Genomic DNA, 23,529 nt, shown 5'->3' with positions numbered 1-23,529 from the left:
CTCCAGTCTCTGTTGAATCCCCACAACAGCCCCGCAAGGAAACTGAGGTACAGCGGGCTGCAGTGATGCCGTGTTACACTGGGAAACATAATTCCTGAGGGGTCATCAGTTCAACACGGCCTCCCAAGAAGAGTCTGGTCAGGTGCACTGTGAGAACAAGAAATGAGCCCCCCCCCCCCCGGAGCCGAGTCTCCTGAGGGAGACACCCAGACACTGAGACAGGGACAGGTGCTTGAAGGGTTTTGAACAGGGTGGGGTTGGTTGGGGAAGATCCCACTGTGAAGATGGAACTTAAAGTGGTCCTTGCAGAGCTGAGATGTCAGCAGCCTGAGATGGGGCCAGGAGAAGGGACCGGTGCCAGCAAAGACTTGGAGGCAGGAAAGCATCAAATTCTCAGAAGCTCGGGTGCTTGGACTGAAATGGACCTTGGAGGTTTCCCAGCCAATTCCCACAATAAGGTGCTCCCTGCCTCCTGAGCAGCTGGAGGGACATCGAGGAGACAACCACTGCCTCAGCCCCAGCTGGGAGCCGCTCTCTGGACCAGGCCACAGGATCCAGAACCCCTCAGCCATTCTGGAGCACCTCCAACATGCACGTCACTCTCCTCTGGACAAGCCCCTGTGTCCTGTCCTTACACTTTGTAGCATCCGGACGTGCCATCAGCAGTGTCTATTTGCCCCTCAAGAGAAGGATCTAGAAGGTGTGCCCTTGGGATTACAGTGCCACCCAATCCAAAACAATGTTTTTAATCGAGACAGCAACCTTTAATAAATCAGCAAAATATGTTCTATTTATTCACATACCAAGGGCTTTTTTTTACTTTTTATAAAGGGAGCACAAATTTATTTCAATAGGGTTTCCTAAACATTAGAACTTTATTAAATAAATGGGCAAGGGACCCATGTGAATGATCAGTTCACAGCCAAAAAAACAAAGTCCTTAAAATATTTAATGTAGGGGCTCCTGGGGACTCCAGTCAGTTAAACGTCCAGCTCTTTTTTTTTTAATTTTATTTATTTATTTGATAGATCGCAAGTGGGCAGAGAGGCAGGCAGAGAGAGAGGGAGAAGCAGTCTCCCTGCTGAGCAGAGAGCCCAATGTGGGGCTCGATCCCAGGACCCTGAGATCATGACCTGAGCCGAAAGCAGCGGCTCAACCCACTGAGCCACCCAGGCGCCCCAAACATCCAACTCTTGATCTCAGTTCAGGTCTTGATATCAGGGTGGTAAGCTCAGGCCTGCATTGGGCTCCACTCTGGGCAGGGGGCCTGCTTAAGAAAACAAAATAAAATGTCCACCCTTAGCCATAATCGAATACATGCAAAAATTTAAAAGTTAGAAACCTTTTTACCCCCTTTATTAGGAAGTATGAACATGCTAATACCCTCCACGATGTAATGGATGGTGGTTCCAGCTGGCTGCCTCCCACTGATACCTCCGCCACGCCCTTTCTGGAAAACATTGTAGCCACTGTGTCTCCAGCTTCTGTGTTCTTACCCTCATCTCCTGCATAGATCCATTCCTGAGAATCCCTCGAGAAAACCCACAAAGACAAATCCATCAGCACAAAGACACTCATTATAGGATTGTCTGTAATTTTATTAATTGAAAGAAAAGCAGTCTAGATGATTAACAGGAAGTGGTCATGTAATTACAGCAAAGGAATTGAATGGGACACCACACAGCCCTCAAAAGTGATTGTTATGGAAACTTTTTTGGTATCTTGGTAATTATTTATGGTCAGAAAAAAATGTATCAGAATTTAACATTTATCTAATGTAGGAGAGAGGACATTAGGATTCAAAGCCAATGGCAAGAAAGAATTCTTGAGACATCTTTGGTGCATAATGGTGGTTTATTAAAGCACAGGGTAGGACCCATGGGCAGGAAGAGCTGCAGCCCCCGGGTTGTGAGGGGTGGTGAGGGGTGGCTGAAGGGGTTGGGGGAGGTAAGGAAAAGGGAGGTTTCAAAAGAGGACCTACAAGATACCGGACACCTTGCCATTGTCAAATTAAGGTCGCTTTCCCCTCTAGCAAGGCATTAAGACAGTTGAGAAAGGGGCTCCTGGGTGGCTCATTGGTTAAGCCTCTGCCTTCGGCTCAGGTCATGATCTCAGGGTCCTGGGATCAAGCCCTGCATCAGGCTCTCCACTCAGCGGGGAGCCTGCTTCCCTCTCTTTCTCTCTGCCTGCCTCTCTGCCTACTTGTGATCTCTGTCAAATAAATAAAATCTTTAAAAATAATAAATAAATAAATAAATAAATAAATATTTCCGTTTAAATAATGTGATGTATGTGTGTGGTATGGGTTTGAACCCATAACTACAGAAAACCACCTCCTACAGGCAAGCTTTGGCCCAGTGCCTCCTTTTGGACAGCTAAGAATTGTTTTGACATTTACACTTTTATAAGTGGCTCATAAAAATTAAAAGATAATGCTTTGAGGGACTTCAATTATGTAAAATTCAGATTGCAGTGCTGATAAGTAACGTGTAGCTGGAACACAGCCCACCCACGCGCCTGGTATGACAGCAGTCAGAGCCGCAGCGAGGAGACGGGGCACAGCCCTGGACTGCGGATCCTGCAGAGCCGAAACTCTCCTGTCTGGTCCAAATGGAGAAAGCATGCTGAACCCCAGAGCCATGGTGTCCAGACATTTTGGCCTCAACACTACTTCTCACTCTTAAAATTTGAGGCCCCGAACTCTGTTAATATAGATTATTAATATTTAACCTAAGTTAAAATAGCAAATGACCCCTACGGCTGTATTCGTGTGTGTGTGTGTGCGTGTGTTTTAAGATTTTATTTATTTATTTGACAGAGCCAGCCACTGAGCCACCCAGGCATCCCTCAAGTGTGTTTTTTTTTTAAATAAATTTTATTAAAATTTTATTTATTTCACAGAGAGAGAGAGAGATCACAAATAGGCAGAAAGGCAGGCAGAGCGAGGGGGAAGCAGTCTCCCCACCGAGCAGAGAGCCCGACACGGGACTCGATCCCAGGACCTTGAGATCATGACCTGAGCTGAAGGCAGAGGCTTTAACCCACTGAGCCACCCAGGTGCCCCCTTCAAGTGTGTTTTAAATAACTATAACAAGAACCCCACTATATGTTATCTTAGCTCAAGCATTTTTATGAAAAAGAGTATTTTCGAAGACAATAAACATTTAGTGAGAAGAGTGGCATCGTTCCACATGTTTGCAGACGTCTTTAAATGGTGGCTTAATCTGCTGGCAGACCACTAGACTGTCCTGCCAGCTGCGTCTGTGTACCTGCTGTCATAGAGCTGAGTCCTGGAAAGCCCCCCCTGCACCCGTGAGAAGATGAGGGTGTGAACATCGACTTATGTTTTCTGTAGCAGAGATGATAACACCGCAGACCTCACAGACCCTCCAAGAAGGTCCCAGGGACCGTGCTTGGAGAAGGGCTGCTAGGGCACGGGGACTTCCCCCAGAAGCCCACACTCCGAGAGCATCCAGGCGGTGGAGGATCCGCTGGTGAGCACTCAGACGCTCAGACGGCGGGGTTCCCGTCTGCAAGGTGCTGGCCAAGAGCTTCTGCTCTCACTCAGAACACGAGGCTCAATGGGATCCGGGTCTTAGATGTCTGTCTGGCCTCAGGTTCACACTGCTGAGTGAGGACACCGTCATCTGGTCCTGAACTGGAAGCTGTCTGCATCTCGTTCCTCAAATATTGTTGCTGCTGCTTTGGACTAAATCCTTGAACAAGGAAACCTGTGGCAACACCTGAAAGCACGCTCTTTAGCCCTCCGTGTGCTCACAGAGCACGTCTGTGACTGGGGGGGGTCTCCTTGCCAATGAGGGAGGGTCTGCGGCCCCGCCATGCAGCCTGCTTGTGCGGCCTCGCGCCCCTCCCCATGGCAAGATTTGGGCGCTCCCCGCTGGAGATGACACAGATCTGCAGCAAAGCTGAGCCCAGTGGTGAAGAACCTGCCTGGGTCATTTTATGACAGGCATCCTATAGTGCTCCAGGAGAGGTGAGGGGGCTGGGACCAAAGCGATGGGGACCCAGAGCTCGCGGCAGTGGGACTCTGCTGACAGGAGAATATGGGGCGAGGGAAGCAGGGGGTCACGCCTCTGAGGATTTTAAAAGCACCTGAAAGGAGGGATGGGACAGTTTGCAGGGGAGGCTGACCCTCCTCCCTCAATAACAGGACGGTCACCATTGGCTTGGGCCCATTCTAGGCCACCCAGGAATAGTCCACATCCAGAATGGCTTCTGGCAGAGGGTCCGGAGCAGGACCACAGGGGCCATGCATGGAGAAAGCGAGCTCATCTTGCTTGCTCTGTACCGAAGGCCTTGGTCACTGGACCCTCCAGGAGCAGTGACTTGACTGAATGTGTGAACGACTCCAGGAAATGGATTCTTTTAAAGAATGTGGATTCAGTGTTCACTAAGACCTTGCCCCAGACCCTGGGGATAGAGCCCCATAGGATGTGGTGTTGCCCTCCTGAGCCCTAGCGTTGGAAGGGAAATACAGCCCCAGACCGTATTCCTTCACCCACAAGTACAAAGATGTGTGTGTCAAACGCTGGAGATGACGAGAAGTGAGCAGACAGACTGTCCAGTGCTCGGGATGGAGAGGTAATGGGCAGTTGCAGGGCACGTGTGAGGGATTGAGGTGGACCCAGTAGCTGCTCACAGATGACACACAGCTCTTCGGGGAGAGGCCAAGATGACCAGTGCCCTGCGACAAGACTTCGGGAAGGAATGAGGTTCGGATAGCCCGTGAGGTAGAGAAGAGTCAGAGAAGGCAGGGCATCCCCGGAGGGACCCTGAAGCTGCTAACAGTGACTAGAGATGGGACAGCGAAGGACGAAGGACCGGTCTACAAGGAACATCTTCACTTTAGAAGATGTCCCGACCAGCCTCGGGCTCAGGACACTCCATCTCCACCATTAAGATCCCCTCAGACCCTAAGTCTTAGAGCAACTGCTTGCAGAGGAAGGACATTTCATTGCAAAGAGTCACACCTGGTCGAGGAGGAAGGACGGGAAAGAAGGGACGAGATGAACGTTTCGTTGCGGCCACTCAGACCCTTTACCTCCTATCAAACACTGCTTCGGCTTCGTACCATTGCTGCCTCCTGTTTTCCTTCCAAATTTTAAAACAAACTTCATGGAGTGAGTCAGAAACGAGAAAGGTCGAGTTTGATGAGTGCTTGCAGAGTGCCCGGCGCTCCGGTGGGCTCCTCGACGACCTCTCGGCACCACCCTCCCGTGCGGAACCGTTTACGAGACTGCGGGAGATGAGGAGCTGGCCTGCTTTAAGGAGTGGAAACCTCGTGTTCCCATCTTAGTGGGATCAAGATTTAAATCTAGCCACTACCAGCAGAGTGACCGTTGGCCACTCTTCTCAGAGACATGAAACGGGTAATAATGCCAACTCTGCAGACTTGGGAGGCGTCCATGGAGTCATAGTCAGCAAATGTACAGCGTCCAGCACAGAGTAGGTGACCAATGTTTCTTACGTCCCCCTCTCTCCACCCTCCCTTCAAACACACACACACACACACACACACACACACACACACGGGAGCGGTGGAAGCACTTGGCTTGGAACCCCAGCATGAGGTGAGAGCTTCCTGTTACCCCTTCCTAGCTGGGTGGCATCGGGCAGGTCACTGTGCCTCTCCAGCCCAGGGTCCTGTGACTGTAACCCGGGATGTCACTGGCCCCTCCTCAAGGCACTATGGGGAGAATTCAGGAGGGAGGGCCTCCTCTAGGGCAGCGGGATAGAGATCACAAGGGTTTGAAGGGAATTTTTCCTGGGGCGGGGAGGGGGTTGCTTCTGTTGATCTCCCGAGGTCAGAATCCCAGAACTAAACACACAGGCCTCCGTGCCGAGGTGCTCGCCCCTCTACCTGGAACGCAGGGTAGGAGCAGAATGTAAAGACAGGACTCTGGCCGCTGCAGGGCAGTGTGTAACGCGAGAGCAAGGAGAAAAACCACACCGGCGATTGCTCTGAGAGAGCTGCGGTCTCCCCGGCTCTGACGCGGGGGAGACTCTCACACGGGCTCTCGGCTCTACAATACCACATTCTCTGAACCGCTGCTCACATACCCCATTGCCTTTCCTACAGCCAGGGCCCCCCTCACACCGGCCCACTACAGGTGAAGACTGGTCAGCAATCCCCTGGGCTTCTGAAGTCCTCCCACCCATCTCAAAGCCACAGATTATTCCTCTGGTGACTCTTGGGATTTGAACAGGGCGGCTCGTCCGCTTTGCTGACGGCTGCTGTTCTCATCTGAAAGTGGCGAAATGTTGAGAAACTCCAACAGGAACCTCCTGCAGAAAAGGAAAACATAAAAACACCAGGGATGATCTGTCCAAGAGGGAGGGACCCCTGTTCCCATCGGAACCCCTAACCTCCAGCAGTGATTCTCAAAGTGGGGTCCGGAGCCAGCAGCACTAGCATCACTTGGGACCTTGTTAGACCCTCACATTATGGGTCGCCCCAGACCTATTAAACCAGAAACCCTAGGGGCGCCTGGGTGGCTCAGTGGGTTAAGCCTCTGCCTTCCGCTCAGGTCATGATCTCAGGGTCCTGGGATCGAGCCCCACATCGGGCTCTCTGCTGGGCGGGGAGCCTGCTTCCTCCTCTCTCTCTCTCTCTCTCTCTGCCTACTTGTGATCTCTGTCTGTCAAATACATAAATAAAATTAAAAAAAAGAAAAAAGAACAACCCTGGGAGTGGAGCCTCCCAAGCGGTTAAAGGAACAAACCACCTATTTTAAAGCAAAACGTCCTGAGCTCATGAAGTCCAGGTGCGGAACAGCGGCCGAGTCAGCACCCGCGTCAAGCCCAGGTCCTGCTACCGCCCAGCCGTGGGGCCAGGGCGAGGGGGCCCGGGCGAGTGACTGAAGGGCTCTCAGCGCGTGTCCCCGCCTGTGCGCCGCAGGTGACGCCGGCAGCACCAGCTGCCCTGGGGTCAGCAGTAACAGGTATGGGCCGGAGCCCTGAAAGGACTCAGCGGGGAGTCTGTTGCCTAAGGTCTTTGGCATTTGCTAAACGTCCCAGAAAGCTTCCCGGCCTTTGCCCCACTTCTCCGGACACGGTAAATCCTCCGCGGTCCCACGTGGGCACCCGGGGCTGCAAAGACAGACCAGCGGACCCTGCCCGCCTGCGTAAGAGACCGGAGGGCCGGAGAGGCCACGCCCGGGCAGTGGCCCCGGGCCGCGCGGGCCTCCGGCTCACCGACCCCCCGAGGGCCCGAGGGCCCGCCCCGCGCCGCGAGGCTGGGATGCGAGTACCCAGGGCAGGGCTCGCCTCGCGGGCGCGCCCAGCCCCGGTAAATGGGCGCCAGGCCCACCGCACCGCATCCCCGCGTCACGGAGTCTTCCGCGGCCCGGCGCCCCGGCCCCGCCCGTCTTTAGCCTTGGCCCCGCCCGGCCCGACATCCGGGTCCCCGCGGCCTCCAGTCCCACGTCTCGCCGGGAGGGCGGGCCCGGCCCCGCCCAGTCGGATGTCCTGGCCCCGCCCCGCTAGTGGTCCAGGCCCCTCCTGGCCGGAAGTCTCGTCCCCGCCCACCACAAACCTTGACCCCGCCCAGCCGGTGGTCATGCCTCCCTCGGCCGGAAGTCCCCCCGCCTTGCCGGAAGTCTCGGCCCCACCTGGCCGGAAGTCCCGGCCACGCCCGGCCGGAAGTCCTGGCCACGCCCGGCCGGAGGCGGGAAGAGGCCGGAGAGCGTCTCCCGCGGCCGGAGGAGGCGGCCCCAGACGGGGTGGGCGCGGCGGCCGCAAGACGGGGCGGAGTCGCCCGGCCCCCTCGGCGCTGCTCGCACTCGCGCTCCCGCCTCCGGCTGGCCGCGGGGCTGCGGGGCTGCGGGGAGGGTCGCGGTGGCCGCGAACTCGGGCTCCGGCGCCCGGGCGACGGTGCGGCGGCCGCCATGGGGAACAAGCAGACCATCTTCACGGAGGAGCAGCTGGACAACTACCAGGTGAGCCGGCGCCTGCCCTCCTCTGCTCTCCGCGCCGCGTGCGGGCTGGAGACCCTGCCCCTGCTTCAGCTCCAAGCGTGACCTTGGGCCGTGACCTCGAGCCTCAGTTTCCCCACCCTCGCGTTGAGAGCGCTTTCCCGTGGGGGGATGCTCGCCGGCGCGCTCGCCCGCCTTCAGCCGCCTTGCTCTGGGCCCCAGCCTGGCGCGACCCCTGCCCCAGCCGCCTGCCCGGCGCCCACCTTGGCATGGAGCTGGCGGGTCATCAAACGCGGGCTGGAGGGAGGGTCCCCATCCCAGGAAGCAGCCCAGGAGAGTGGGGTCCTGTCCGGGTCGGGAGTGAGGTGCAGCTGCCCGCGAATGCAGTTCTGAGTTGGGGGCGTCTTGTTTATCCGTAGGGGTCCTTCCCGCTGGTCCAGCGTGGAGGTAGTTGCTGCAGGAAGGCGGGCCGGTACCAGTCCACATCTCGTGGTCCCCAGCCCCCAGCAGCCACCCCTAAGACCCTTCCAGGACCTCCTGCCTACAGACTCACGGAACTGTCCAGACCAGGTGTCCAGAGCCCTCCCACCGGGGGCGCAGGACGCGGGCGCAGAATGGGGTTCCGGAGGAAGGCCCAGCCCTGAGCCGTGGGGGCCCTGGCCAGCTCCCAGGCCCCTTCCCTGCTCTGCCCACTTCAGCCACCCCCGACTCTGCACAGCAGAGTGACACGCCAGCTCTTTCTCCCTCCCTTTGCCCGAGTTCTTCCTCCTCCAAGGCCCAAGGCAGTGCCTCTTACCCCCCCCCCCCGGGCAGGGGGCCCTGGTTGTGCTGTGGGAGCCATGAGGCCGCTGCCGCCTTCCCCAGCAGTTAGTTTGGTGGTGGGCTGGACCTGGGAGCCCTGTGATGTGGGCGGAGGGAAAACAAAGGCCCCGACGGTCAGTGACGGTTGTCGGCTGCACGTGAGGCCCTGAGCAAGCGCAGGGAGCCGCAGTCATGGCCCAGCTGCTGGTACCGGGCACTGGAATGGGTCCCTCACAGCGGGTGCTTTTCAGCCCCGTTTCACAGAAGAGTAAACAGAGGCTGAGGCACCAGTCAGGGCTCTAGCCCACGGCTCTCTGCATTTGTTTGGGGGCACGGACTGTGTGTGCTCTTGGTCTTTCAGGCTGCCCAGCCTCCCGAGAGGCCCTGAATGCGGCCAGCTCCTGGGGAGGGCCCTGGTGGTGGCGGAACACCGGGGAAGAGGGGCTTTCGCTTTGCAGGATTCAGCGAGTGCCTCACTTGTGCAGGGGGCATTCCAGGGGCAGGGGGCCACGTGGTCACCGGCGATTAGTAGGTACACTGTGCCCAGGAGTGAAGAGTGGCCCGGTGTGGCTGGGATCCTGGGTTTCCGCGCAGACCGGCAGGTATTGGGTTACGCTTCTGAGCCAGGCCCAGGGCTGGGTTGTGATCCCGTCACAGCCAGGCAGGCTGGGAGAAATGAGAGCCGGGGGGACCTGAGAGCCCCCAGCCCCCTCCCTCGGCTGTCCAGCCAGTCAGGGCCCCAGTTACAGCCACCCACCCGCCCCTCTCCATCTGCAGAAACCTGAGAGCCCCAGCCCTCTCCCTCAGCTGTCCAGCAGCCCCTCGCCGGCCAGGGCCCCAGTTACAGCCTTTTCCACCTTCGCCCTCCCCCTCTGCAGGTGCCAGTGATGCCCAAGTTCAGGTTTCTCTCCAGACTTCTCTGCCTTCCTGATCAATCGATCCCTCCCCCAGGCCTCTCCCTCACCAAAGCAGGGCTCCCTGCGCCCCCCAGAGCCCAGCACTGCCGCTCCGCCCTGGCTCTCTACTTGCACTCAGCTGGCCCCAATTTCGGCCCTGAGCACGTCCTGTAACTCTCCTGGGAACCCGCCTCTGGCTCCGCCTAAGGATCCAAAGCAAGACCAGAACTTGAATGTGGCTACAAAACCTTTCCTTTGCGACACCACCAGCCTACTCAGAACCCTGAGAAGCTTTGAAGGTTCCTGCCACATTCAGCCCTGGGGAAGGTTCCTGCCACATTCAGCCCTGGGGACTGCTTCCTGCCACAGGCTTCCGGCAGATAAGTCGGCAGGAGCAGCAGCAGACGGTCGGGGTGTGCGGCTTCACAGCAGCCGTGCTGGTGCTCAGAGGCGGGCGCGGTTAGGGGAGGCAGGGTCCGCGTCTTCACGGACACCTTCTGCAGCCAGCGGGAGGGCTACGTGCAGAGGCCTGGTTCCTCATCCCGTCCGCACATATCCAGCATCTGTGGTGCGCAGGGCATCAGCACGCACAGCAGTGGTCCCGGGTGGACCCTCCAGCAGCAGGCCACGGTCGGGAAGCACAGAGGCCCGAGCTGCAGTCAGCCCTTCTGGGCTGCGTGTACAGCTGAGAGCACATCATCAACTTCCCAGAACCTCAGTCTTCCCATCTATAGAATGGGGAGGTAATGCCTCTCCCCCCGGCCCCCCATCGGCTAGTGGTGAGGACTGAACAGAATTGGATAATTGGAGCCCCACGGACCAGGCCCGGTCGAGGTGTGGCTCTCAGCCTGGGATGTGCACGCAGGCATCAGAGTAGCTTTGAAACGGATGCCTGGCTCTAGCCCTGGGGATTCTGCTTTAATGTTCTGTTCCTTGGTGCTGCTGGGGCTGCTGCTGGGGCTAGAGCTAGTGGTGGGGCCAGGGCGGGGCTGCTGGGAGAGGGCACAGGAGGTTAAACAGCTCCCCAGCTGACTCTGCTCTAGAGCTGAGGCCCTGGAGTTAGCAGGCATCAGCACCACTGAAGCTGGAGGATCTAAAAATGCAGATTCCTCTCCCCCCCATCGAGTTTGTGACTCAGTAGGTCTGGAGTGGAGCCTGAGAGGCGGGTGCTGCCCGTCCAGGCACCATACCTTGAGGACCATTGAGGGGGACAGATGTAAGTGGTTTGATAAGGGACCAGGATCATGTGAGAAACTTTTGCATCTTTGCCTGTAGGGCCCTGGGTCAGGACCCACATACTCTTCAGCCCAGGGCGGAGGAGCGAGGAGAGGAAGAGAGGCTAGGCCAGGGCACAGAGACCAGAAGCCAGGGCGTCTCCCCGTGGGTGGTGATGTTGACACGCCCACCAGGCTGGTTGGGAGAGCCTTGGCCCTTCTCACTGGGCACCTTCAGGCTGCAGAGCCAGCCCTGGGGCTGACGGGGGTCTGTACCTGGACGACTCAGCTGGGCGGCCTTTGGGACCTGCTCCTGAGATCTGGGGGCTTGAGGAAATCTGTCCACACAGTCACCGCCTGTGTCTGGGGCCTGCAGGACAGGGCGTTCCCTCTGTATGCTTGTTGGGGTGGGGGGCAGACAGACGAGCTAGGGCCTACAGCAAAGCCTAGCCCTCCAGGAGAAGCTCCTAGAAGGCCAGCACAGCATGAGGGCTCTTAGTCCAACTCTTGGGTAGCAGCGTGTGGCTCAGAAGGACAGACTGACTACGTGTGGCCTGGAGATGCCCGCCCGCTCCCCCTCCTCAGCTCTCCCAGAGGTGCCCAGTGGGACTGTCCTCAGTGTGCGGTCCAGCTGCTCCGGTGCTTTCAGGTCCCATCCGGGGCAGCAGCCACGAGCCCCTCGTCGGCCCGCTCTGCACAACCTACTGCCTCGGGGTGTCCGGGCTCTACAGAGCCTCAGGGGCCGCCTGCCCCCATGGGCAACAGCGGGCAAGGGCAGAGGGTCCGGACCGCAGGGGTGAGCACAGGAGCCTTCTGCTGCTGGGATCTCTGCGCCACTGTACTTCCCACCGTGGCCTGGCCTGGTAACCGACCGCGTCACGGGGCAGGACAGCCAGAGCAAGGGGGGGATGGCTGAGCAGAGTTTATGACCAGGAGACCTTAGGACCCGTGTGCTACCCCCACCCTGAGAAACACCTGTCTGAGGGTCCCTGGGGGCCTCCGCCCTTGATTCTGCCCAGGTGCCACCAGCCCCTCCCTGCCCGCCTGCCTCCTCGCCCGAACTGCCCCACACCCCAGCCTCCCTGTGTGACCTCAGCTCTTCTGGTGGCTTCAGAGGTCAGGGAGATGCTGGGGTTTCCCTAGCCTGTGGCCCTCGGACTCCCCTCTCTGCGCTAAGGCTAAGGATGGCGTGCCGCTGCAGCTGTGGCCCTCTGGCCCTTGCTCAGAGCTTGTCTCCCAGCCCCTCTCCTTGCTGTCCAGCTGGGCAGTCTGCACCTTGGTGACCTTTCCATCTGCCCATGAATGCTCCTCAACACCATGTACACAGTTCCCCCGGCCAGGACAGAAGCTTCGGGAAGCAGCGGCTCTTGGCCAGGGGCGGGGCAGGTGGGGAGGAGCGGTATGAGTCCGTGAGATCCCGAGGGAGAAAAGAACCTGGGACTTGCAAGGGACTGTGTGTGTGTTTTCCCTTTGCAGGACTGCACCTTCTTCAATAAGAAGGACATCCTCAAGTAAGTGCGGCTTCCGTTCGCCCCCGGCGCGGGGACGGGGGCAGGGCTGGGGCCCTCCCGTGGGCTGGCTGTGTTAGCTGGACCTGAGGAGGAGCGTCGTGAACTCAGGCTGCGGTGAACTTGGGAGCTTGCCCCGTCTGCACCCACACCCCTTCTGGGAAGCGAGCCTCTCTGCCGCTCTGGTCCTACACACCAGGCGCCCTGGTGGGTGGTTCCAGGCTCTTTCACTTAATCCTCACTGTGACCTTGTAAGAGGAGAACGCTTTTCTCGCCACTTTGCAGGTGCGGCTCAGCTGTTGGCCAGAGTCACAGAGACAGGCACTGAAGACCCGGCCTCCTCCCGCAGGCCCCTTGCTCTGTCCCCGTGGCCTGGCATCTGTCTAGTAGACTTGCCGCCCCGTCGGCCCTCTGGCTCCGGCCCCGACGGCCCTCTGGCTCCGGCTCTGACGGCCTCCTGCTCCTGGGAGGTCCAGAAGTCAAGGCCATGGCCTGCATCCCCGCACCACCCCTGAGCTGCCCTCCCAGGGCTCTTCCCTTTCTTTGGGCTTTGATGGGAGAGATGAAGGGTTTGGCAGCTGAGAGCCCCAAGGCCAGACAGCAGCTTCCAGGCGGCATTAAAAGCCGGCAGGGTGGCAGGGCTGCTTTCCCTGGGCGTCGATGGGCAGGCTGGTGTAGAGCCTGGAACAGCGAGCTGTGCTTTGTCACTGTCCTGACCACTGTGCTCAGACAGGCAGTGTCCTTTCTCCTCTGCCCAGGCTGCTCTTCCAGCCTGTCCTCTGGCTAGACAGGGACACCCACATCCACCACCTTGGAGAGGCGGGGTGGGGGACACAGGCCCCAGGCTGTGGCATCAGCAGACCGGGGCTGCTCCCGCCTGCTGGCTCTGTGGCCTTGGGCAAGCCGTGAGCCTCACCGAGTCTCCGTCCCTCCCGTAAAGTGGGGACCGCAGGGCGTGCCTCTCTGCGGGCTGACAGGAGCAGCAGGGCATGGTGTTCAGAACATGGGATTTGGTCTGTGGCCTGAGTGATGTGTGGGGTGAGGTCCCCGTCTGCACAGGACGGCACTCGGAGCCATGACCACAGCCGTCACCGGGGGCACTTCCCTTTCAGAGCTCTCAGCCCGGACCCTCGTGGAAGCCTGGCCACATCTGTTCTCTGCGGGGGGACCCACATCCGCGGCGTTCACATGCAGCCGCTCGGCGTCTGAGGCCCGTGGCCATCTCTGCTCCAGCAGCAGGCACTTGTCCCCACCACTGGCCGCTGCTTCTCCACGTTCTCTGCTCACCACGGTCCTGCGCACCCTTCACACCCAGCGCCACGGTCAGCTGCTCCATGAGCGCCCCCTGCTGCCCCACCCCTGCCACTGCCCTTTCAGTGTCCTGGGGCCTCTGGGGGCTCCATGGCTCGGGTGGTCGGGCCCCTGCGAGGCTGCAGTCGGCCAGGACCCAGGTCCCCCTGCTCTTGTTGGGCACATGTTAGTCACCAGCAAGGCCTGGGGTCCAGACAGGAAAAGGACCCCACCCCCCACCCCTGGCAGCTGGGTGCCCTCCCTGGTCCTGACTGCTTGCTCTGGTTCATCCAGCTTTCCCACAGTGGTCTCAACCCCCTGGGGACCCGAGGGGCCAGAGCTTCTGCGGGGTGGTCTTGCCAGCAGGAAGATGGCCCAGACAGCACGGGCGCAGAACCCCCCGGGGCCTGCTAGGGAGCACTGTGGAGATCACTGTGCAGATAGCTCCGTCCCAGTTTTGGTGCCTTTGCTGGGCCCCAGCCCAGGCTGGCAGGACGTACCAAGGCCCCACTATGCCTGCCAGAGGAGACCCCCCCCCCAGTCTCAGTCATGCACTGATGGCCCCACTCGGGCCACAAGCCCTGTAAATCATGGCGCCTGTCACTGGCGTCTGTCTAGTAGACTTGCCACCCCGACGGCCCTCTGGCTCCGGCCCCGACGGCCTCCTGCTCCTGGGAGGTCCAGAAGTCAAGGCCATGGCCTGCATCTCCGCACCACCCCTGAGCTGCCCACCTGGGACTCTTCCCTTTCTTTGGGTCTGTCGTCACTCGTTGCCTTGCCGTGGATCCAGGCTCTTCAGGCCATGTTCTAATTTGTATGTTTAGCAGCTATGGTTTGGGTATTGTCTTAATTTACTTACTGTTCCCGGCGAGCTAGCCCCAAATGTGGACCGCCGGCCAGTCCACAACTTCCAGAAGAATCCATCCCTCCCGGTGCTTTCCAGTGCCATCTGTTGTGGACCGCCCTTCTGTAGACGGGCGCCGTCTGCGCCCCCGGGTGACCTGCTGTTCCTGCCAGCTGTCTTCACACACGGGGGGCAGACAGCCGCAGAGGCCTCTGCTCCAGGCCCGCGCCCACTCTCCTGCCTTCATCCTGCCCGGCGGACTTCTGAGTCCGGTCGGCGCACTCTTGCATGACCCTGTTGCAGACCGGTTAAGGTTGTGGTCGCTGTGTGGGAAAGCGGCACTTACCCCACCACCTGAATGTTTTCTATCTTTTTTTTTTTTTTTTTTTTTTAATTTTTTTTCTTAAGATTTTATTTATTTATTTAACAGACAGCGATCACAAGTAGGCAGAGCGGCAGGCAGAGAGAGAGGAGGAAGCAGGCTCCCCGCGGAGCAGAGAGCCTGATGCGGGGCTCGATCCAGGACCCTGGGATCATGACCCGAGCCGAAGGCAGAGGCTTTAACCCACTGAGCCTCCCAGGCGCCCTTGAACGTTTCCTATCTTTTTACACACTTTGAGTTTATTTCATACTTCGTTGTTTTGGTGGGGTTTTTTCCCCTAATTGTGAATGAGGTCTTTTATATCTAATTTTTGAACAGGCAGATGACGGAACATAGAAAACTATTTGGCGCTGGATGGCTGCTGAGCCATTTCTCATTGGTAGCTTTGAAACTGACGATTTTTGGTTTTGGCAAATAATTTGCCTCTTCCTTTCCAGTACTTCCATACTCCACTTATTTCCCTGACTGGTCGCGGAGCCCAGTGCCCTCAGGCGGATGCTGCATGATGATGGTGACAGTGAGGTCCCACACTCCTGGGGTCTCTGCTAGGTCACTGTTCAAGTATGGGGCTGGGCACTGGTGTGAAGCAACCCTTGATTTCTGTTTTACTAAGCATAGGAAGCTTTATCATTGATAAAAATTAATACTTCATAAATACCTGTGTTGATAAACGCTCTACAACTTAAAGCCGTAGGGCAGTGGGTTTGGTAGGAAGTGGCAGCCCGCCCCATCTTCTCGTTCCCGTGTGCCTCCATCGTGCAGGCACCGTCAGTGTGAACACGGCATGCGTACGTCTGGGGGTCTTTCCCGTGTTCTTACAACCATCCAGTCGTAAATGCAGCTGCCAAGTTAATAAAAATGTTTTTTAACCTATTGCTATGACGTGGGGTCCCAGATTTTCGGACACCCATGCATTCCTGGCAGGAATCCTCCGTGGTCCGAGTGCTTGAAGCTTCCAACTCCGTTGGACTTGATGTAGGCGCCTCTTGTAAGATTCTAGCACCTGTGTGTGCATGCTGTCGGCCCGTCCTGGATGCCGCCCTTGGGGTTCAGAGGACAGGGTTCTTGCTAACTTTCTGAGATAAGTGGGGAGGCTCTTCCTGTTTGCCCTGCACGCTGAAGCACACCCCACGGGGCAGGGATCCGTCGTGCCGAAGCCTCCAGGAGCTCAGCAGGCCCTACATTGGGATGGGGTAGCAGGGATGCATTTCCTTGTTCCGAGTTTCTCCCACAGTGATTCAGCCTTCCCAGTTCTCTTCAAGTTTTCCTAAAAAGAAAAAGAGAAATGGCCATTTGTCCTAGAGTCAGGGTGGAAGTTGGCCTCCCCCCCCCCACAAGGGGACATGCCACCCTGCCAGCCCTGCACCCCTCTCCCCAGTTCCCCCTGGTGGGGGGCAGCTGAGGGCCCGCTGGCTTCTGTAGCGCCATCCTTTTTGAGCCCCACATGTGAGGACAGTAGGACAGTTCCCATTTTCTGTTAGGGAAGTTGACTCACCCCGGGGTCAGACCACCAGCCAGCGAGGTGCGGGCTCCAGCCACCACCTGACTTGACCCCATGTGACCTTGGAAGGGTCAGGTGATGCCCAGGAGGACGCAGCATCAGACCCAGCATGTCAAGGGTCAAGGGCCGGGGGGCGGGGCATAATGTGACAGTTGGAAGTTGAACACACTGTCGAGTACTCCACCCCAGCTGCCTAAATTGGGGTATGGAAGTCCTGGCTCCATGTTTGGGGACAGTAATTCCGAAAGCAAGAGCAAAGAAAGCCCTTGAGTGCGCCCGGTGGGGAGTCCGACTTGGTCCGGTCACCCCGCTGTCTGCTCGCGCACACCCAGCCAGGGGATGGGCCTCAGCTTGTTTCCCTCCGGGGCTGTGTCCCTAAGCCACAGAGCTTCGTTGTGATTTCAGGATGTTTACGGGAACCTGTGGCCGGCAGGGCAGGCTCGTGGCACTTTGCTCTGCCCATGCCCTGCGCGGACTCTGAGCCAGGTGCCGATGGGCTGGGAGGAACCCAGTGGTTGGAACCCAGAGGGCCTTGGGTTCGAGTCTGGGCCCCACCACTCACTGGCTGGTGTGCTGGGTGGGCACTTAACCCTCGAAGCCTCAGTTTCCTCCCCAGAAACTATGGAGAGGGTGACACCTGCGTCTTGGGGTGGTGTGAGAGTGACATTGAGTCGTCCACACGGGGCACTGACCCGCCGCAGGGCACGGAGTGAGCACTTGCTAGACAGAGCTGTCGTCACCTGGGGGAGGCAGCCGCACACTTCCGCGCTCTGCTGGAGAGGTCTGGGTGGCTGTGCTCACAGGCCTGCCGCAGGGCCCACCACTTGCAAGCAGTCCTGGCTGTGGGGGAGCAGGGCAGGTGTGGCCAGGAGCTCTGGGGCCACTTTGATGCCACTCCCAACAGTCCTGGGCCTCACCTTGGGCAAGGGACCTGCCTCAGTCCCTGCTCAGTGCCCCGACACTTGTCCCCCATAAGTTGTACTTGTCTGGGCCTGGGAGTTGGGGGCTATTGTCTGCGACGTTAGGGGCGTAGACACAGAAACACAGGGCAGAAGAGGCCCGAAGAGCCAGGGAAGGGCCTCCACCTGAGTGCTAGGCCGCCCAGGGAGGGGCGAGGAGGTCCCACACGACCCAGGGTCCACAGGGGCTTCTGTGGACGTGGGTGGGGGTGGGGGAGGCTGGCAGCTCTTCCGAGACCAGGCCTCGCAGCCTGGCTTGAGCTGGGGCAGCCTACAGGCCAGGCCTTGGCAGCTTTGGGGCGGGGGCAGAACTGTGAAGAGCTCCTGGTCTTTGTTCCCGCCATGGACCCTGAGAGTTGTAGTTGGGGGGTCCTAGACAGATGGCTTCTAACCTCCTCAGGCCTCGGTTTGCTGAGCTGTGAGCTGGGCCTGCAGTGTACCTGCATGGCCGAGGGGAGAATTAAATGAGGGGACGTGCCTAGCACACAGAAGGCCCTTATGGGAGCCCAAAGGGGAACACAAAGGTCTGGTTGTGGACCCCGCAAGTGGGGCCCAGCCTGCGGGGGACGGTGCAAGGGGCCAGGACACGACCTGGTTATTGGCACTGGGGTCTGGGCAGAAGCGGCCTCCCTCACAGGTCCCAGCCCTGCGGGCAGAGCAAGGGCCGGGGTGGGGGAGTGTGTCATGCACAAGACTGGGGTACGGGGTGGGCAGCACCAGCCACCGGGGGCTCCAGGGTGCACCCCTCCAGCTCCTCCCTCTGCCTCCCTTGCAGGCTCCACGCACGGTTCTACGAGCTGGCCCCCAACCTCGTCCCCATGGACTACAGGAAGAGCCCGGTTGTCCACGTGCCCATGAGCCTCATCATCCAGATGCCGGAGCTCCGGGTACGAGCCAGGCTGCTGCCGCTGGGAGGGGGCCCGGGACGCAGGCAGCACACACCCCCAGACCCCGGCTGAGGCCGCTCTGCCCTCCGGAGCTCGCCTGCTCCGTGCCTGCCCGCTCCCCTGCACTCTGAATGCACGGGCTCACGTGCGGGGGCGGTGCGGGGGCTGCACTCACTGGCCTGCCCCTTGTGCAATGGCCGGGCGGCTCTTCAAGGCAGAGCTCGTCTGCTTTCTTCTTTTGTAAGATTTTATTTATTTTCTTGAGAGGGAGTGAGCGAGCAGAGGGAGAGGGACGAGCAGACGCTGAGCGCAGAGCCTGGCACGGGGCTCCATCTCATAGCCCTGAGATCGTGACCCAAGCCCAGTCCACGTGTCCCGCGCTTAACCGACAGAGCCCCCAGGTGCCTGCTTGTGTCTGCCCTTGTAGATGGCTCTTCTATCTCCTGGCTTTGGCCTCTCGCCTCAGGTCACCCCCCACCACCCCTTCTCAGACCTGCCGATCTTGTCAGAAGGCCGCTTAGGGTCAGCAGGTCTGGGTGGAGGGGGCGAGATTCCGTTCGCCCGCGGACGCTGCTGGACCTTAGACCACATGTATGTTCGACAGGAAAGTTTCGTTTCATGAGTTCCTGGCCTGTAACGCAACCAGTGCCCGCCAGGGGAAGGGAGACTGGTGTTCGGGGCACAGCTGCATCCCGCTATGGGATGTGGCCAGGAGCCCCTGGCCAGGCCCTGGATGTGTGACTCAGGGTCAGGGCACCATGTGGCGTCCTTTCTGGTCTGTGTTCCAGTTGTGACCTCTATCCCGAGGGACAGTGAGGCCCAGGCTTGGCCCTGGCATGTGCCTGCCAGCCTAGAGAATGGCCTGAGCGCCGGCCCGGAGGTCACTGCAGGGGCATGGGGCACTCTGGCCACCACGCAGGTGGTTTCTGGGTCTCCTTGGCCCGGCACAGAGTGGGGGCGGCCAAGCCCACTTGGGGTGGGGACTCCAGGAAGAGGGAGCCCCGGAGACCTGGGACCAGAGGACGGAGTTGGGGTGTGGCTCCCTGAGTGCGAGGCCCCCGAGCAGGCTGACAGTGGCCTGGGCTCTGACTAGCCCCCCCGAGTCTTGCCGTTTGTCCGCCTCTTTCTCCGAGCCTTGGGGGCCCCACTTCTGCCTCCCATGACCTTGGCCTGACCTGGCGTAGCCCAGGGCTGTCTGAGACGAGAGGGTATCTGGTGAGCACAGCTTGGCCTCACCAGCTCCATGCTCGTCTGAGAAACATGACCCGAGGAACCCAGGCGCCTGGCCGCATACAACCCCCCCCCAACCCCCATCACGCTTTATTCATCCCCTCACACACTGGCCGAGCTGTGCGGGCGGCCGTGGGGGTTCATTTGTCCGAGGCCACACAGGCCTAGCGGTCTCCCTGGAGTCCGTCCAGTACCCTGTGCCCACACGACTGCTGTGGCTGTTTCCTGCAGGAGAACCCCTTCAAGGAAAGGATCGTGGAGGCTTTTTCTGAGGACGGCGAGGGGAACCTCACCTTCAACGACTTTGTGGACATGTTCTCTGTGCTGTGCGAGTCGGCTCCACGGGAGCTCAAGGCTAACTACGCCTTTAAGATCTACGGTGGGGGCCTGGGGTGCAGGGGGAGTCCTGGGGGCGGGGGTGGTGTTTGGGGATGCGGGGTCCTGGGGGCTGTCAGTGGACACCACAGTGGAGGCAGGCATGCCCAACGGACGGAGCAGCAAGGAGGTGCCAGGCCTCCGGGAGCAGAGACCCAGGCGGTGTGAGCCCAGGGAGGCTGCAGGTCAGGCTGCAAGGAGCCGGCCAGGGAGCTTGGACCAGGCACCTGGGGCTCTGGGGCACCTGGGGTTCTGGGGCCGCTGTGGGCTTCGGGGTGCCTGGGGTTCTGGGGCTGCTCTGGGGTTCTGGGGCCGCTGCGGGCTTTGGGTGGTGGATGTGTGCGCCAGAGGCCAGGGGCTGGAGAGGGCACCTGGGCCAGGCAGCGGGGCTCCCGGGGCCACGGTCACACCAGGCCCCAGAGCAGAGAATTTAGCACAGCTGGCCCGTACCCCCATGGGGACACCCAGTTCCAGGACGGGGCTGGGCCTGAGCTACAAGAGACCTTGTGTGTCCCAGCACCTTTGACCAGCCTGTGGCTCCCGGCCTCTCGGACTTTTTCCTTTTGTAGCCACCGTGCTGCTCTCAGAGGCCTGGTCTTGGCGCACGCAGCCCCCCCTGTGTGTGTGTCAAAGCACGCAGCCGCAGGCCCACCCTCCCCCCACCACGCCCCGCTGCACCCGCCACGCTCTAGCCTTGGACCCCTGGCACCGCCCGTGGGGCATGCTGCTGTCTGCCAGTGAGGGTCCTGGGGGCAGGTGGGGGCAGGTGGGGACAGATTCAGGGGGATCCAGACTCTGTTGCCCCAGCTGTGGGATAGAGTGGGAAGGCCAACTGGGACACGGGCTTTGGTGTTGGGGAGAGTCCTGTCAACAGTCATCCCCCTTCCTGGGCCTCGGCTCCTTCCCATCAAAGGGGCACAGGCATCCAGCCGGCCGGGCAGGCGGCTCATCTCTGCAGAGCTTTCTGGACGCCCCTGCGGGAGCCAAGGGAAAGCCCACCCGTGCCTGCCCACCAGTCCTGAGATGGGCCGTGCGGGTACCTGTTTAGGGGCTGGGCTCAGGGTCCAGCCCTGACCAGGGGTGTCCCTTTGGGTCATGTGCCCTCTGCAAGACCCTGTTTCTTCACACATGCATGACCTGGACCCACCAATCCGCTGCATGGGTGGTGGCAGGAGGCAGAGCCCCTGCCATTCCCACGGGCCGCCGCACTCCTCATCCCTGCCGTTCGTGTCAGGGTGCGGCCAGTGGCGGGGTCCCTGCAACTAGAAAGCCCCCGAGAGGCGGTGTTTGATCCTGAAACCTAAGGACAAATGGGAATTTGCTGGACAGACGAGTGGGAGGGGTGGAGATCTGGGAGCCGTGCTGGACGCGGCGTGCAGGGTGTCGGGGTCACTGCCGCGAGCCGGGTGGCTGTACTTGGGGCAGTGGTAGTGCCGTCTGCCAAGTAGACTGGAGCCATGCGCCCCGCTCTGTGCACGGCGACCAGCCTGGGCCTCCCTCTGAGGGCTCCCAAGTCTCCTGACCACCGCCACGCCTGGCAGGGGCCTGCAGGAGGCCACGTGGTGCCGTCGGGAGAACGTGGCCGCGGCGGGTGGGCACTTAGCGGCGGACACGCCTGTCCTGACTCCCCTCCGGGCGGCCCTCTGCCCTTGGCTCGGTGGCTTGGCCTCCTGGGCCTCAACTTCCTCTGCTCCAGCGGGAGTACAGGGCCCGCCGCGGGTGGAGCCGGAAGGGCCCAGTGTCCCAAGCCTCAGACTCAGACTTGGAAGGGTCTCGGGCCGGGTTTGGACCTAGGACCATCACAGGGTCTTTCGGGGTCATGAGTGTCAACTCCTTGGATGTGCTGTTCGGCCTGGGCCTGGGCACTGGGGGCGGGACATTGTGGGGAACCCCGGCCTGAGCACCCCTGCCCCCGCCCGCAGACTTCAACACGGACAACTTCATCTGTAAGGAGGACCTGGAGCACACGCTGGCGCGGCTCACCAAGTCAGAGCTGGACGAGGACGAGGTGGTGCTCGTGTGTGATAAGGTCATCGAGGAGGCCGACCTGGACGGCGACGGCAAGCTGGGCTTTGCGGACTTTGAGGACATGATTGCCAAGGCTCCCGACTTCCTCAGGTAAGGCCGGGCGTCTGGGGCTAGGGATTCCGGCAACAGCTGGGCCCCCGCCCACCTGCCCTCCCCGGAGGTTGGCTGTGTCCTTCACATCCTCCTATGGGACCGTGCCCTGGGCCGGGGGACAGTGGGATTTCTGCTGAGGGGCCCTTCCTCTCTTTCTAGCACCTTTCACATCCGGATCTGAGAACACTGGTGAGGGCGCAGGGGCCCTGAAGCTGACCCTCTGGCTGCCCTGTCTACACGAGCGCGACCTCCGAGCTGCCCGGAATGGAGGCGGTGGCCTCTGGGGTTAGACCCACCAACATTTCCTCAGCCCTTTCAGCAAAAAAATCCTTAACCAGGGAAGGGGGGTGTGGGGAGCAGGGCCCTGCCACAGGCCATCCATCTGGGCCCCCAAGCCCTCCAGACCCCCATCCTCTCCACGTCAGAAGTGGCCCCACTAGGAGGGGACAGCAAGACCTCACAGGGCAAGGGCTCCAGATGTGTCCCAAGTCCTGGGAGGGTGTCCCGGTCATCCAGGGCAAAGTGAAAAGGGAAAGAGGACAAGGTTTCATGAGCTATGCAGTCTTTCTCCAAAACTCACGGCTGGGCTGCCCCCCCGGCCCCCCCAATGTGAAACTGTGTGGACAGTGGGCCAAGGCCTCTGTCCCTGTCCCTGGCTCTAAGGCCTGGGCATCCCATGTTCTGCGCCACCCCCCCAAGATGTCCCCAAGATGTGGAATTCTCACTGGTGCGTGCTGTCCACACATTTGTGAATTCCTGGTAGTAAAGCAATTTGACGTCCCTGTGCTCTCTCTGCCGACGTTAAGACGGGCTCAGTGGTCCCTTTCTCCTGCTCCTTAAAGTCCCACAGTGAGTGGGTCACCTCGGCCCAGCATTGCCTTCCTGCTTTGGGCACTCACGTTTATTTCAGTGCTTGTATTTTTGAGAGGGAAACACATTGCCCTGAACCCCCAGGTGAGCCCCACAGGAGACATTAGGTGAGAACCGTGTCCATTTCCCCTGTGACAGTAGAGCTCGTGGTGAGAATTGACGGAACGCTAACCACGAGTCAGACACGGGGCTGCTTGCTGAAGGCCCCAGGAGGCAGGGGCTCTCGCGGGCTCGCTCTTCATGGGGAGAGGCGGCTAAGGGGAGATTCCCCCACAGGTGTGAGGCGGGCCAAGGCCACTGAGGGACATGGGTAGGCAGGGTGGGGGCCACAGTGCTCCTTCTGGGGACGGTCAGTTTGTTTTCTACCTCTGGGGGCTGTGGGCGGGGAGCAGAAGACAAGCTACTCACCCTTACACAGTGGGGACGTGGGGGACAAGGGAAGTGGGACAAAGCAGGAAGGACCCTGGGGGATGGGGATCCAGGAGTGCCTGTATCCAGAGCTGTTGTATGGGCCTCCTGGTATGAGAGCCACCCCTTGGGGCCAGGACTGGTGGGAGCCAGAGGGCAGGGGAGGGTGACCTTGTCGAACGGATGGGCAGTCCACACCCGACTGGCTCCAGAAATGCACAGGACTGTGTCTCAGGCGGACCCTGGGCAGGCAGACTTGGGGTGTGTGCTGAGGGGCTAAGCAGAATCTCCGGCAGCTTACTCCCCCTC

General features: G+C 59.9%; 1 protein-coding gene across 4 annotated transcripts; it reads left to right on the top strand.

Annotated features, from left to right (window-relative positions):
- Positions 1-7,703: 7,703 nt before the first annotated feature.
- On the top strand, positions 7,704-22,724 carry LOC111152605 (calcium and integrin binding family member 2). Of its 4 annotated transcripts, XM_022511125.1 has the most exons (7): positions 7,944-7,958; positions 12,322-12,356; positions 13,466-13,675; positions 18,105-18,216; positions 19,678-19,825; positions 21,744-21,939; positions 22,102-22,724. In XM_022511125.1, the coding sequence occupies exons 4-7, from the start codon at positions 18,148-18,150 to the stop codon at positions 22,121-22,123; spliced, it is 435 nt and encodes a 144-aa protein (XP_022366833.1). In that variant the 5' UTR covers positions 7,944-7,958; positions 12,322-12,356; positions 13,466-13,675; positions 18,105-18,147; the 3' UTR covers positions 22,124-22,724. The 4 variants fall into 4 exon arrangements, with proteins under 4 accessions (XP_022366832.1, XP_022366834.1, XP_022366835.1 ...); XM_022511124.1 differs by lacking the exon at positions 13,466-13,675 and having other exon boundaries at positions 7,704-7,958; XM_022511127.1 differs by lacking the exons at positions 12,322-12,356; positions 13,466-13,675 and having other exon boundaries at positions 7,710-7,958.
- The last annotated feature ends 805 nt before the right edge of the window (positions 22,725-23,529 follow it).

The sequence above is a fragment of the Enhydra lutris genome, unplaced genomic scaffold (assembly GCF_002288905.1).
Source record: "Enhydra lutris kenyoni isolate GAN:26980312 unplaced genomic scaffold, ASM228890v2 scaffoldscaffold29, whole genome shotgun sequence".
NCBI lineage: Eukaryota > Metazoa > Chordata > Mammalia > Carnivora > Mustelidae > Enhydra > Enhydra lutris.
This window is presented reverse-complemented; position numbering and strand designations above follow the sequence as displayed.